At 51.5% G+C, this 15,232-nt stretch overlaps 1 protein-coding gene across 2 annotated transcripts in view; it reads left to right on the top strand.

Moving 5' to 3' along the window:
- The window catches only part of PRKCE (protein kinase C epsilon), a 564,512-nt gene that overhangs the window by 58,126 nt on the left and 491,154 nt on the right, over window positions 1–15,232 (top strand). Inside the window, exon 1 of one of the 2 annotated variants that reach the window (XM_075535340.1) lies at window positions 14,069–14,390. The exons of the other annotated variant lie outside the window; for it this stretch is intronic. Within the exon in view, the coding sequence (XP_075391455.1) occupies window positions 14,259–14,390 (132 nt within the window). The 5' untranslated portion in view covers window positions 14,069–14,258. Of the gene's footprint in view, window positions 1–14,068; window positions 14,391–15,232 lie in introns of those variants that run through there. 2 annotated transcript variants of the gene reach the window in all.

The raw sequence follows: 15,232 nt of genomic DNA on the forward strand, positions 1-15,232 counted from the left end.
CCTTCTGACTGTAGCCCTCCGTCATCAGAGACTGGGCAGCAGGAGAGGGATAGGAGAGGATGGCGAAGTCTTTCATGTTGCTGTTTGTTTGATACTCTGGCTAGCGACTAGGCCAGTACTCCATATTTAAGGTGCCTTTCGGGTCCAAAGTGTGACTTTGGGGCATTTGAATTTTCCTTGGCTTCAGGGTGTGGTGGCACCCTGATTCCCCAAACCAAGAGCTCTGTGTGATGGTCTTGGAAAATACCTGAAACCCCTCATTGAAATAGGTCCCCCATAATACCAGTCACCTAGAATTATTGTGAAGGCGAAGCGCCTAGCATGGTGCCTGGTAGGCATCCATCTCCTTCCTCTGTTTTCAAGATAACTTTGTAGCATCTTTCCCTGAACACTGGGCTTCAGAAGGAACCCAAGAGGTGCAGTGGTTACGTGTTGAGCAGCTAATCACCAGGCTAGCCATTGGAAACATCCAGCTACGCCTTGGGGAAAGATGCGGCTTTCTACTCCTGTGATAACTTTGAGTCTCCTAAACCCACAGGGGCAGTTCTCCCTATAGGGTTGCTGTGAGTTGGAATCGACGACAGTGAGTTTGAGTTTTGGAGTGTATGCCTCTGTTACATCGCTGAGTGTCATTCTTGACGATTCTGTCAGAGCTCCTCCATGTCGTTAAAGAGCTGCAGAAAATGCGCCCCGGGAAGACCTGGGGGTGAGAGTGTGTGCGCTCTTGACTTTGCCATCTCCCATCTCACAATCCCATCTAGTCAATGCTGACTCACAGTGACCCCTGGGGGTTTCTGAAACGATCACTGTTTATGGGAATTGAAAGCCCAGTCTTTCTCCCATGGACCTGCTGGTGGTTTTGAACTGCTGAACATGGGGATTTGCAGCCTAACTCCTAGCCACGACACCACCAGGGCTCCTAACTCTTGGCCCCATATCACTCCCATTTTGCCCATGTGTCAGATGCACGGCTGGAAGGTCCCTCTTCCCCATCAGGTAGCCGAGAGGTCTGGGCGAGCTTACAGAGGTGCAGTATCTTAAGCAGGCTGCTGTGGGATGCACTAGCTCTGGCGGGGTCGTGGTAACATGTTGTCGGGCTGCTAACCGCAAGGTCAACAGAGCTAAATCTTGGGCTGCTCTGAGGGAGAAAGGCCAGGTTTTTGACTCCTGTAAACCTTTACGGTCTCGGAAACACATAGGGCTAGTTGGACTGTGACCTCCGGGGTTGTGAGTTGGCATGGACCTGGTGACAGGGAGTTTGTTTCTTAGAGTTGCTGTGTAAGTGCCCGTCAAGTTGATTCTGGCAGCAGGGTCCCATGTGGCAGAGTGGGAGTGTCCTGTAGGGGTTTCGCGGCTGTGGTCTTTATGAGAGCGGGTTGCCAGGCCTTGCTCCTTGGGCGCTATTGGCGAGGGCATGTTGTAGGGTCGCAGTCCAGCACTTAAAAATGGCTACCTCAGGGATCCTTTTGAGACGTTCAGGGTTTGCAAAGGACAGTCACTTATATCAGCGGTGTTTGGACGTGTCAAAATCAGATTGCTGTTCCGCGTTCAGCATCACGTTTTGGAAGTGGGTCTTTCAACAACGTGTTTAATGCATCCTCTGTCCAGGGATCTGATGTGTTTCTGCACTCTGAAGGCATCGTTGCATCATGGGAGAGCAGCAGCAGCCTTTGTATCACCTGCTGAAGACTCTAGGTGCAGGCCCATTTGGCTCAGATGCTCCAAAAATTTTCCAGGAGTGGAAAATTTTAGCTGGAGATGATGGTATGTCAGAAAACCCCGGTGTGAGTGCAGAGGGAGCCTGGGCACCCATCGAAGGAGGCTGGCTGTCACCCCAGCCATACCGTCCCCATCTGCCACACAGGCCAGCTCGCCCCACGTCGAGGCGACAGCTCCATGGAAGGAGGGAAATATGCCAAAGGATAGGGAATGCCTGTTTTTTTCCACTGTCAGAGTAGCCTCGAGGCTTTGGTGTCTGGAGCAAGGAGGTGGACTGGCTTGCCTTTTGGGGGTTGGATAGCGTTCGACTATGTAACGACGCCTCTTCCTTCCACACGAGGGTGGCATAGCTGGCTTCACCAGGCAGCGTTCCTCTAACCCGTGGCATGTCCAGATGATGCTTATTTTCAGATCAAATCCTGCTGTCTTGCCTCGGCGCCGAGATCATGGCATTGCCTGGCACGGTGGCTGGTGGGACCCGGGGGCTTTTTGAAGCCAGATCTGAGCCAGAGTCCCCAGCGGGCTTTTTCGCCGTCGTTAGATGTCTGATGTCTTCCCTGGAGGTCTGTGTCTGGCCGCCTCGCCTCCCTTCATCCCGTCCCCCAGGTCGTCCTAGCGGATCCAGGGCCTCTCGGGCCCTCTGTAGGTTGTCCCTGAGTGCTCCCATTGCAGGAGACCTAGAAACTATTTCTACCTGGGCTTTCACCTGAGCAGGACCATGTCTGGGTGAAAGCTTGGGGGGATGGAGTGGGCTAGATGGCTTGGAGAGCAAGTGCAGAGGGAACCAGCATAGTGGGCTAGATGGCTTGGAGAGCAAGTGCAGAGGGGACCAGCATTCTGAGTGGACACGCAGTAAAAGGGCCTCAGACCTTGCAGAGTGAACGCTCCTAACAGCTGCCGGCATCGCTGGCAGGAGAAGGGAGCTCAGGAGTGAAATATCATCAGGACGGCTCTCGGCACTCAGTGGAAACATTGTTTCCTTTTTCTTTCACCAGAGGGAAACGCACAGTCATAATGCTGATGAGAAAACGAGGCTACACAAGCCGCCCTGCCAGTCTCTCACTTCATCTTTCCATCTCCTCCCTGCATCTCTCTTGCCTCGCTTGGGACCTCATTCTGTGGTTCCAGGAGGTGAGCGGGGTCTGGGGGCTCCCCTTCTGTAGAACTGAGACTGGAAACCACAAGGGGCTCGGCTCTGGCTTCCGCTTGAGATGAATTCATAGTTTGCGCATGTCCCTGTTGTCACTGTCTCTGACTTTTCAGCGCAGTGGTAGATTGTCTCCTCACCCTGAGGTAGAATTTTGTGTGGGCCGGAGGACAGGCCGGCAGGCTGGCCCTGCCACCATGGAGTACATTCCTGCCGGAGGAACATGGCAGCCCTTGTCCTCCGGGCGCCAGCGTCTGAGTGCTGTGGATTGTCCCCAGGTGGGAGATTGCTCAGCACCAGTGAGGCTCACCTTCATTTGAATGGTGTTCTTGGGAGCAAAGTGCCTTCCCATTCTGAATTCCTGCAGGGAGGAAACCGGGCACAGGGCCAGGAAGCAATTTGCCCAAGATCCCAACCAAATAAGTGATGAGCGACATAAATCTGTTTGCCTTTCACAGGTCAATGGGAAATTGAGTTGGTCTTTCTTCTTTCATTTGGGAACAAAGTCATTTCTTCTGGACTAGTGCCTGGGCTTGGAACCCCTTCTGGGTGTGAAGGTGTAGGACAAGAGGACCCCCCCCAGGCCCCACTTCCAAAAGGTGACCTCTAGGAGCCACCAGAGCTTACTTGCAGGTGAGGACCAGAAGCAGCCTGGACTGGGGCCAGTCTACCCCCTGGGTCCCGACAGGCCAGGGTGGCAGCTCTCCAGCCAGCCAAGGACTGGCTGCTGGGCTTGTAGCCTTCCTGGGTGGAGGCCAGCAGCTTAATGTGGTGGAAGATGCCCCAGATCCAACAGATCCTGGCTTCTGCTCCAGTCTCTACGCCAGCCAGTGATATGACCTTGTAGTACGTGCTTCTTGGCCTTCAACATGAGCCCTTGCCCAGTCCAGGAGGAAGGTGGGGGCTCCATGATCTTGAGTACTATGCAGTGTGAATGTTGAGAGCTTCAGGACAGAATGCGCCCTGGAAGTTTCTCCCATTCCTGGGCCACAGTGCCAGCCTACGTTGCTGGACGGTGGCCTCTGCCTTAGAGTAAGCAATGCAGAATAGCACTTTTATTCTCCTCCTAATCCCCAATCAGTGACTTGATTTTTTTTAAACTCTGGATTCTTTTCAAGAAAGAGAAACATCTCATCATCAGCGCCTGCGTCCAATAATCTGATCTCATGGTAGGGAGGTCTTGTGAGCACATTTATAATACTGCCTATGTGCTGGGCTCTGTTCTCAGAGCGATTAATCTTTATAATAACTGGCATAGTCAGTATCCTCATGTGAGAGGTGAGAAAAGTGAGGCCCAGACCTAATAGGAAACTTGCCCCAAATCGCTCCGTTAGTCAGTTGTCATTTAAACTCCATGGTGGTTCAGTGGTTTGTGGTGGCATAGAACATTTTCCTACGGCCTTTCCAGTTTGGTTTTGTAACTCCGACCAAATGACTAGGTGGGACAATGCAAATATGTTGCTTGTGGTCCACCACAGGGATTGGACAACTTGCTAATAGTGCGATTAAAGTGCGTGGCACCCTTGTTGGGGAGGGGCATGCAAATAAGGCATTGGAGCACTGACGAAGGGATTTGTGGGTTGCGCCATCCTGCTAGGCTTAAAAGGAACCATCCCAGAGGTACAAAGGACAGCCTTTGTCACCACGAAGGAAGAGGAAGAATGTCCCGAGACATCGTGCTGAGAACCTCCTAGACTCAGGAAGCAGAAAGCTGTAATGTGGAGGCCGTGAGAAGCAGTGGTGGAGAAATGGCAGCCGCAGAGGTAGGGTTGCTAGGAGATGGAGAGGAGAAAGTGCCATGGGCATGCCAACCCATGGAGGGAAACACTGAGCGTCTTTGGGCATAAAGCTTGCTGGTTTCACTGCTGTTTACTGGTGGTACTAATGAGCTTTGTCACATGGACCCAAGCAGGGCAGAGGCTAGACTGGCTGAAGTGGCTGGGGTGTGGGGTCTGGGGGTCAGACTGGCCTGAGAGCATGGACAAGAATCTGTACTGATGGAAGAAATGCTCATGTATGTTGAGCCTTTCTGACCCTGAGTGCTCAATACATGCTGGGTATTATTTGAGTTTGCCCTATTATTAATAACTTTACAATAGCCTCATAGAGGAAAAAAGCAAGTGCCAGTGTTTTGCTAAGCAGTTGGTGAGGTAAGGAATTTGGGTTTCTTCTGCTCTCCTTGGGCAGCGCCTATAGAACAGCCATGAGTTGGAATCGACTTGATGGCAGCGGGCTTGGATCCCTTGCTTGCACGATTACACACTTCTCACTGCTCGTGGTACTTTCAGGTGCTGAAATTAGCCTCCCACCCACTTACTGCTTGTCCCATCCTCTCAACACTCAAATCTGACCCCACCCCGCATATAATGTCCCAATGGGGGGGTGGGGGGGTTACCATGGCTTGGGAAGTCTCCCCTCCTTGGTGGGGCCTACAAGGGGTTTGGTGAAGTGAGCCTGACTGTTTCTACCAGGGGTTTGAGGTTCTACCATATCCTTCCAGCTGCCCCCTGTGCCGAAACGGCCATTTGCTTCTTCTCCAGCTGGCAACGTCCTCTGTCAAGTTCTAGCTCAGATGACATCTCTTCCTCGCATCTGTAGACAGTGTCAGCTGCCCTCCTCCGGCCTCCCATCTGCTTGGCTGAAATATTGCCTGTGTGACACTGGTTCCTTTAGCGGTTACCTCCTGCAGTGAACTTCCTTTTCATGGTGGGCCATGGCCACGTGCCATCCACCCCGGTATTCACCCCACACTCCTGCCTCCTGGAGTCTGAGCCTACCTTGGGCACTTGGAAAATGCTCAGAGCTTTCTGATGGCTGGAGCAACCAGCACAACAACCACACCACCTCTCACACCTGCAGCACATGCCCCCTTCACGTTTGCATCCCCGTCCGAGCCTGGTGCCCATGGGCCCCCTGTCGTCAGAAAGCTGGCTGGTCTCTTGTGGCTTCAGTTTCCCCGTCTGTAAATGGTAGGCAGTGGGCTACAACTCCATGACCTTGCACTGATGAAGTGGTGCTGTGGACCTGAGCTCTGGGCACACATAGTCTCTGCACATCCTCCTGAGGACTGGCCTGCTGAGCACCTTGCCACATGGCAGGAGTCACAGAGACAACCAGCCCATCCGCCCTAGGGTGGCCAATACAGCGTGGTCGCCTGTGCCCTAGGTAGCTGCCTGGGGATAATGGGTCACTATAAAGACCCATTCTGATCAGTGACGCCACAGGGTCTGCGCCCTCCTGCATTTCTGCCCACCTCGAGGCAGCGCATGCACACAGGTGAGGCCTTGCTTAAGAAAACCTTGGCACAGGAAGCCCTGACCCAACCAGCCACCAGGGAATTACTCATTGCAGTCCCTGCCTTTCACTTCGGGCTAGACTGGAGCATGTGCACAGGTACAGATAAGAGATAAGAGCTCATGACACATGGAATCCAGGAACAGGGATGGGAGGAGCGACACCCGGAGGGTAGGGGGATGGTGGGGAGGAAGGGGGAACTGATTGCAATGATGGACACATAATCACACCCTCACATAACCACAACAGAAACTGTGGGGGAAAGGAGACAGCAGTCGGTGTAAGATATGAAAATAATAATAATTTATAATTTATCAAGGGGTCAGAGGTTGGGGGTGGGGGAGAGGAGCTGATACCAAGGACTCAACAGAAAGTAAATGTTTAGAAAATAATGGTGGCAACATATGTACAAATATGCTTGATACAATGGATGCATAGATTGTTGTAAGAGGCCCCCAACAAAATGATCTTTTAATTAAAAAAGAAAAACTAAAAAGCTGGTTCAGTGAAACAAAGACATTGGCAGACAGGGAAGGAGGAAGACAGAAAAAGACCCCAGCGCAGGGTAGTAGTATCTACAGACGGCGTGAGACACAAAGCCAAACCGCCTGAAAAAGAGAGCTTCTCTGGAAACAGTTCTGCATTCCCAGGTCTTTTGTTACGTTTATAGGCTGCTGTTTCAGAAGCTGCTCTGTGGTTTCCATGGAGACAAACAAACAAGCAAACAAACAACCCTCACTACCATGAGTCAATTCAGATTCATACCGACCCCTATAGGGCAGGGTAGAACTGCCCCTGTGGATTTCTGAGACTGGATATGCTGACAGGAGTGGAAAGCCTCGTCTTCCTCCCTTTGAGCGCCTGGTGGTTTTGAACCACTGACTGTTCCAGTTAAAGCAGCCAAACCATCACCAGGACACCATCAGGCTCCTTTTTTGGCTGCTCTTGATTCCGTGGAGGGACCCCCATAATGACCTTCCTTTGCACACACACACACAAAGTTTTTATCAAGCCTTGGTTTGTAAGCTTTTCTGCTTCTTGGAACTGTAAGATGTCCCCTGCTTTACCAAGTAGGACTCACAGGGAAGTAAAATCACAAGGTAGAAAAATCTATCATAATTATTTCACGAACAAGCGGAACACTTTGGCTCAGTAATTGAATGAGCATTTAGTGGGAACCAATATCCTCTAAACACAGTGCCTGGTGGTGGCTGGCAAACAAGATAGTCACGTCCCCTGCTGTAATTGACTTAGAGGCTCCGTGGAGAGAGTGACACAGCACCAGAACACAGTCTGTGAGCGTGTACGTTGAAGACAAGCAAGGGGAGAAGGTCCAGGTGAGAGAGGACCCCCTTACTGGAGGCTTGATCAGGGAAGGCCTCTCTGTGGCAGGGCCGTGAAGCCTTGGCAACAGATACAGAGGGTGAGGATGAGCTGGGCCTTGAAGGGGGGGGCGGGGCAGAAAACAACCTGTGTAAAGGCCCTGGGGCAGGAAGGAACATGGCGTGCCTCAGACATCAAAACTCAGGAAAAGGACAGGCACTGGCTCAGATTAATGAATGGCTCTTTTTTAATGAAAACACACTGGACCCCATGAAAAACAACCATGCCTGCCTGCTCGCTCTGCCTCTCGGCCTCAGTTTCGCTCTGGTGTAGTGAAGCATTTTCTTGGCTCAGCACTGATGATCTTGCTTAAAGAGGTGGCACCCTCTATGTGTAGGGAGCCGGGCAGGGAGGAGTGGAGGAGGGCCGGCGGTTCGCCTTATGGAATGGCTTTCCTGATCTCAGGAGGACAGGTTCGAGCTGCTGAGCTTGCCTTGGAATCTCCTGAGCTCTAACTCAGGTCGAGTGGAGGTGCTGGCTCTTGTGCTGAGTAGGCCAGCCGCAGGCTCGCCCATGGTCCAAGTGCTTGGGGCCGAGTGGACAATCGCAAGGCGTCTCACCCCTTTGCCTCAGGGTTTCTCATGTCTGCAGTCTCTTCCCTCACCCCAGCTTGGCCATTGCCCTGAGATGGGCTGGAAGGATTTCCTGGCAGCAACGGAGATAGATGGGGACCTCGTGGAGCTTTGCTGCAGGCCAGGGACTCGAAGCGGCAAATTGAAAGGTTAACTCATTCCCTTCCTCACAAGTGTTTCTTGCGTGCGGACTGTGTGCCTGGCACTGTGCGGGTGCTGTGGGCGGGCAGAGGAGGGCTTGCCATCAGCTGCTCTTGGTCTGCCATTCATCCTGCCCTGGCTGGACTGCCCCGTGGGTACAAGTGCCAGTGTTAGGTTTAAGCTGCTAGTGGGAGAAAGGTCCTTGTCTCTGATTCTGAGCCCCTAGCAGCATGCAGTGCTCCCTGGAAAAAGATCTCCTGGTAGTGACATGGGTGAAGTGTCCATAAGTCCCTCTTCAGGCTCACGCAGCCACAAGCAATGATGCCGAATGCAGGAAGATCACAAGCCGGTGGGTGCAGCGTTGTGTGGCTCCCATGGCAGGGGCCACATCAAAGGGCTTGGACAGGTCCCAGCATGGTTCACTGGAATGGAGCTTAGAGCAGAGGGGAACTCCCAGGATCCTCCTTCTGAGAAGTCCCCACCCACAAGCAATCACCACCAGGCCACAGCCTGATTGACAGGCAGACTCCACTTCTACGTTTTTACGTATCAAGTGGACAGGCAATTATGTAACTATCGTGACCACAGACCCCAGAAGAAGGTGCTAGCAACTTCTCAATTATATCACTGGCCTTTGTAGTCTTGGGAACAAGACAGGACTTTCTAGGCCTGTCAAGAGTTCCAGTTTCGGACACCCATAAGGGGCAGTTCTACCCTGTCCTATAGGGTCACTATGAGTCGGCATCAACCCGATGGCAGTCAGTTTGATTTTGGTGGATTTCTTTTTGGAGACTCAGGGAACTTGGGGTTCTCAAAGGCATGGCTGAATTTTTTTCTCTGATCAGTTTTTCCCCTCTCCCTGTGGGGCAGACCCTTCCCTTTCTGCCTTGTCCGTCATTGCTGGGGATGTCTGAAGAGCAATGGAGCCCTGGTCTCCCAAGACTTGGCTGCTTCTGGATTTTCCATTGAGTGTCACTCTACTGTCTCCATAGAAACAGATGAGCCGGGTTCTGAGAAGTCAAATCCCATACAGCAATAAAATCTTGATGGCGAGGGAGTGAAGACGGATGAGGGGAGGAGCGTGCAGGGGTGGATTCGGAGAGCCTGTGCTTCATGGAGGCTGCCAGGCCTCACGGTCCCAGGAGGAGGGCTTTGTTGATACTGTCTCGCAGAGCAGAAAACTGAGCTTCCGCATGCAAACCAGCCTTGCCCAAAGGCCCCTCAGCTTCAGTGGTGGACCCAGGACTTGAACTGGGGTTTGTGGGGCTCAGGAGCCTGTGTGTGGATGCCCGCCTGCACTGTGGGGCCTTGAGCCCTGCGCTGGGTGAGGGGCTCCCCCAGGCACACGGGGAGTCGTGGAGTTGAGGAAGGTTTGCCCTTTTCTCCCCGTGGCTGAGGCCGCTTTTTGTTGTTTGCTCAATGTTTTTCCTGCCTTCCCTTTACTTCCATCACCACACACCGCCACCTGTGTTGGGTGATGTCGCTGTTTTTTCTGTCTCCTCTTTTTGGGGTGTCACGGGGTCTCAGGGTGTGGGGCTGGTCCAGCAGGGTTGGCTGACCACAAGTGTTACATCTGCAAAGCCTGCTTATGGTTTCATACGCGCTGCCCCTTCTGTACCCAACCCCCTCCCAGGACCTTAGAGACACCCCCCCTCCTTGGGGACTTCAGTGTCCTCTCCCTTCCCTTTTTACTTGGTCCCTTATTCACCCCCAGAGCAAGAGTCCTGAGGAAGGGTCCTTTCTAGATCTTAGAAAGGCAGAGGCTGGTGCAGATAACCTGATGCCCCAACCTGCGCTGAGTCCCAGAGTGGGCTGGACCTATGTCTGGGCGGGGCATCGGTTTCCAGGAGGAGGAGCTTAATCTCCTGTCAGCCCTGCAAGAGAGCAGCTTCCCCAGCTTCTGGGCTCTGGTTATATACACTCAGCCGCTGACGGAAAGGTCGGTGGTTCGAATGCAACCAGTGGCTCTTGGGAGAAAGTCCTGGTGAACTGCTCTAGGAAAGATAACAGCAGAGAATCCTATGGGTCAGGTCGAATCTGTCCTGTGTGGTCACGCTGAGCCAGAATGCATGCAGAGACACTGCACACCCACAGCAATGAGGATAAGAAGGGCCCTGTGAATTGGGGAGGGAGAGCTCCCCTGTGAGCTAAGTGGTAGAACTTAAACACTAATGCATGGTCCCCTCCCTCTTGATCACCCATCCTCATTCTACTTTGTCCTTTGGGTCGATCTATCCACACATCACAGGCGCCACATCATGGAAGCACTCATGGTTTGGAGAGCTTTGCTTGCGAACGGAACCCTGAAGATAGCCGACTCTTGCTCAAGCACAGCTCACGGTGCATGGGGGTGTCCCTTCCATCTGCGTTCTCGAGTCTGCCTTGACTTCAAGAAGAGGATGGTGTGTGTTCCCACTCTTGGCCTGGGGGGGGCCCTGGGGGAGGCGGCCTCCACTGGCCTGGCTGCTCACATGGCTGGTCCTGAGGCTTTGGGCAAGTGCAAATCCCCCTGCATGAATGGCCTTCCTGCTTGTGACTCTCTATGGAGTGACTGGAGACCAGTGGAAAGCATGCTCCTGTGTCACAGGCTACTCGGAGTGGCAAGCCTTGCTCTTGAGAAATAGTCAAGGGAAGTATGCTTTCCTCTATTGGAGCAGATAGCTCCATGCCCCCCACCTCCCCAAGAGCGCTGATGACCGGTTGGGAAGACTCTTTTCAGCGTGGCATTTATTGATTTGGTCCATTTGCCATGCCTCAGGGCCTGTTTCTCAGTTTTGCAGCTAAAGAGCATAGGTTTATAGACTTGTTAACCTTTGCCCCTATTAGTGTTTGGGGTCCTATAACTCCTTCTTTGGGGATACTGCCTTGTTCATTCTAGGATGTTTATCAACGTCCTTGGCCTCCACCCACTAGTTGCTATCTTCCCTCAGTTGTGACCAAAATGTCACATGGAGAGCAAAGGGAGAAACCAACAACGATGCCTCGGCATTCATTCATCCTGTGAGGCAAAGGGGACCTTCGGTTGAGAATGGTTGGGCTAGCACATAGCATCCCCTGTAGAGGGCTTTCTGCAGACGAAGCTCATCTCCCGAGCCCAGGGTAGCCACATGCTGGCAATTGATACATAGAGTCCAACGGGGACCTCTCCCCAGTCTGTACGTGCTGTGTTGATTGGATTCTTGTGTTGGCACTCAAGAGGCAGGCTGTGGAGGATCAGAGACTGTTAATGGTTGTTGCATAAAGAAAGGCTCTCTGGTTAATGAATTTGAGAGACACTTAAAAGTAGAGCCGTGCCTATCTTCAGTTCTGTACCTATCAGAATATTTGCTATGCAAATGTGGGCTACAGGTCTGGTGGCCTAATGAGTTACACCTTGGGTCTCTCATTGCAAGGTCAGTGGTTTGAAACCACCAGCCACTCCTTAGTAGAAGGATGAGGCTTTCTGTTCACATACAGATTTACTCAGCCACAGGGGTAGAGTTCTACTCTGACCTGCAGGATTGTCGTGAGCTGGAATTGACAATGGGGCTATTTTTATTTTTGTGGTTTTTTTTGGGGGGGCCTCCTAAGCTCTTAAACAATCCAAACATATATCCATTTTGTCAAACACATCTTTACATTTGTTGTCATTCTCTTTTTCAAAACATTTTCTTTCTACTTGAGCCCCTGGCATCAGTTTCTCATGCCCTACCCTCTCTCCCCCACTCTTCCTCCCTCCCCCATGCCCCTTTGATTATTTATTTTTTTCATGTTTTACACTGACTGCTGTCTCATTTCACCCACTCTTCTGCTGTCCATCCCCTGGGATAGGAACCATACATTGATCATTGTGATCGGTTCCCCCTTAATGCCCCCTACTCTTACCCTCTTAGTATCACTGCTCCCCTTATTAGTCCCGAGGGGTTTACCTGTCCTGGATTCTCTGTGTTTCGAGCTCTTATCTGTATCAGTATACATGTTCCGGTCTAGTTGGATTGGCAAAATAGAATTGGGGTCATGGTAGTGGAGCTGGGGAAGCATTAAAGAACTAGAGGAAAGTTGTGTGTTTCATCGGTGCTATACTGCACCCTGATTGGCTCTTTTCCTCTTTGTGACTGTTCAGACAGGGGTGTCCAATTGACTACTGATGGGCTTTGGGCCTCCACTCTGCTCTCCTCCTCATTCTCATTGATGCGCTTTTTGTTTTGGGTCTTTGATGCCTGATGACTGATCTCATTGACACCTCATGATCACACAGGCTGGTGTGATTCTTCTATGTGGGGTTTGTTGCTTCTCAGCTAGATGGTTGCTTGCTTGCTTATCTTCAAACCTTTAAGACCCTAGACATTATATCTTTTGATAGCCGGGCACCATCAGCTTTCTTCACCACATTTGCGTAGGCATCCATTTGCCTTCAGTGATCTTGTGAGGGAAGGTGAACATCTCAGTGCCGTGTTAGTAGAACAAATTGTTCTTGCATTGAGGGAGTACTTGAGTGGAGGCCCAATGTCCATCTGCTATGTAATACTTTATAAATAAATATATGTACATAGCTCTATTCCTGTTTTATATATATACCTGTATTTAGACCTCTATAACAGTCTAGGCCTCCTGGTTCTTTCCTCTATTTCCTTTTACTTTCCTCCATGGGGTGGGTTTTTAGGAAGCTGATCTTTGGTGTTGCTCAGGTACATTAATGTGTAGAGTATCCCTTGAGACTATACAGTCCGAAGGCTAGAACACTGGTTTATTAGCTAAGGGTTGAGAGAGCCCGTGGAGGCCTCTGTCCTCACTCGTGGGCAGTGCTGACCTGGTACTGTGAAAGGTGTTGGCATCGTCTTCCTTGGCTGGTCATCTCGCTGCAAACCCCAGACCATTTTGAGATGATATTAATGTGTTTTATATGATTGAGAGCTAGTCTAAGTGATCGACTTTGCCTATCTCTGAACTGGTTCATTTTGTGTTACTCTTACAGTTCTATTTTCAGAGGACAATTTGATGTTTCACATTCTCCCCATTTCATTCATTTATTATTATTTTTTTTTGCATCAGGGGAGCATCCTTAGGACCTTCCAGAGCTGGCACTCTGTGAGCCCATGTTCCCCTGGGTATCTCGTGTGGGCATCTTCCTGTCTTCCTTTCCTTTGGCCCACTCCCACTCTCCGGGGAGCAGTGGTGGGCTGGTCACTCAGAGATGTGCTCTGAGTGGGTGGTGAGGAATTAGGGTGGGAATATGGGAAAGACAGGACACAGGGTCTCAGCCAAGCCAATGACTCAGGATGTGGTACATACAAAACATATATGCCTGGCATGTACCGTGTATGCAGCATCTATAGACACATAGCATGTGGTATGGCTTGGAAGAGATGTTTCCTCTCCCTTGCAATTCACACCCAACAAAATCGTGATATCCCACCTGCCACAAACTGCCAGCTCCGAGGCCACGCAGGGCTTGTTTGCTGGAGACCCTTCCCAGGAAGACAGTTCAAAGCAGTGGAATCTGAATTCATACATTATCAGCATTCCTCAGTGGCTTCCTGTCTCTCTCCGATGGAGCTGTGGGCTGTCTGCCAGACAGAGAGAGGGGGCGGGGCGGGAAAGAGAGAGAGGGAGGGGAGGGAAAGAGGAGGGAGAGAGGCGGGGAGAGATGCTCTAGGTGATGTGGACAAGCTTTTGCTGCTGTGAGGCTCAATGTTTCCACCCCTCTGCGGAGCTGAGGGAAATTGGAGTCTACTTATCATTCTTTCGACCTGGAGGGGCTGGCATTCCTCCTGGGGATCTGAGATCCACTCCAACTGGCTCCTCCACCAAGGATGGTTTGGAGAGAAACAGTGGGGACCCTCTGGGTGAGTGAGCATCTTGTGCTCCTGAGACACACACCAGGAGGCACCCGGTCACAGCGACCATAAAGTTCAGCTCTGAGATAGACATCTCGGGCCCTTAATGGATGGAGTCCTAGGTATGTGCCTGCCCACCAAATGCCAATCATTCCTGCTCACTCAACACAGTAGCCCTCTTCGCCCATGTTGCTGTGCGTGGTGCTGCTGCTGAGTCAGTTTTCAACTCCGAGTGACCCCGTGGGAACTGCCTGGAAAGGTTTTCTTGGTTGGAATCTTGGAGCAAATGGACAGGTTTTTCTGCTGCGGCGCCGCTGGGTGAGTGTGAACTACCAACTTTTTGGGTAGCAGCTGAGCGTTGATTTTTTGTGTGCACCCAAGGGTGCTTACTCAGATCTAAGTGTATCTAAGAGCCTACCCTAAGGCAACAGTCTTGCCCTCTGGGGAGACTCAAACTGTATTCATCCGTCATCTCATAAAGTACTGGTCATCTTTACTCTTGTCTTCGTCTCTCACGTCAGTGTAGCTGGGAAGGAAGCAGACTTTTTGGTCTGCCTCCTACATGCCAGCGCTGTGCTTGGTGTTCCGGAATGTCAGAGCAGTTCATCTGCAACAAGTTCATCTGCAACAAGGTAGGTGGTATCAGAAGAGGTGATAATTGCCTGGGATTCAGAGGAAGTCTGCTGATCCCACATTTCAGAAACCAGGAAACTGAGGCTCTATAATTTGCCGAAGGCCACAGCTGGGATTCAGACCCATTTTTGCAGCTCTACATTTCCTTGGGGAATAAAGATAAACCCCGAGGGAGAGTTAAATAACCAGGGACCCATACAGCCCGGGACAAGGTTGGAACAAAGCCTGGGTGGCGCTGTTGGGTAAGCACTGGACTGCTGGCTGTGAGGTTGGCAGTTCAAACACACCATCTGCTCGGAGGGAGACCGCTGAGGCTGTCTGCTGCCAGCTAGATGTGTAGCCTTGAAAACCCTTCATGGGGCTGATGGCAGTGTGTTTTCATTTTAATTTATTTATGTTTTAGGGGAAGTTGAAGAGGAAAACTTGTTGTCCAGGGATTCCAAACTCACTACCACTGAGCCGATTCTGCTGCAAATAGTGACCCTCTAGGACAGAGTGGAGTTATTCCTGTGGGTTTCTGAGGCTGT

Source organism: Tenrec ecaudatus, chromosome 17 (assembly GCF_050624435.1).
Source record: "Tenrec ecaudatus isolate mTenEca1 chromosome 17, mTenEca1.hap1, whole genome shotgun sequence".
Classification (NCBI taxonomy): domain Eukaryota; kingdom Metazoa; phylum Chordata; class Mammalia; order Afrosoricida; family Tenrecidae; genus Tenrec; species Tenrec ecaudatus.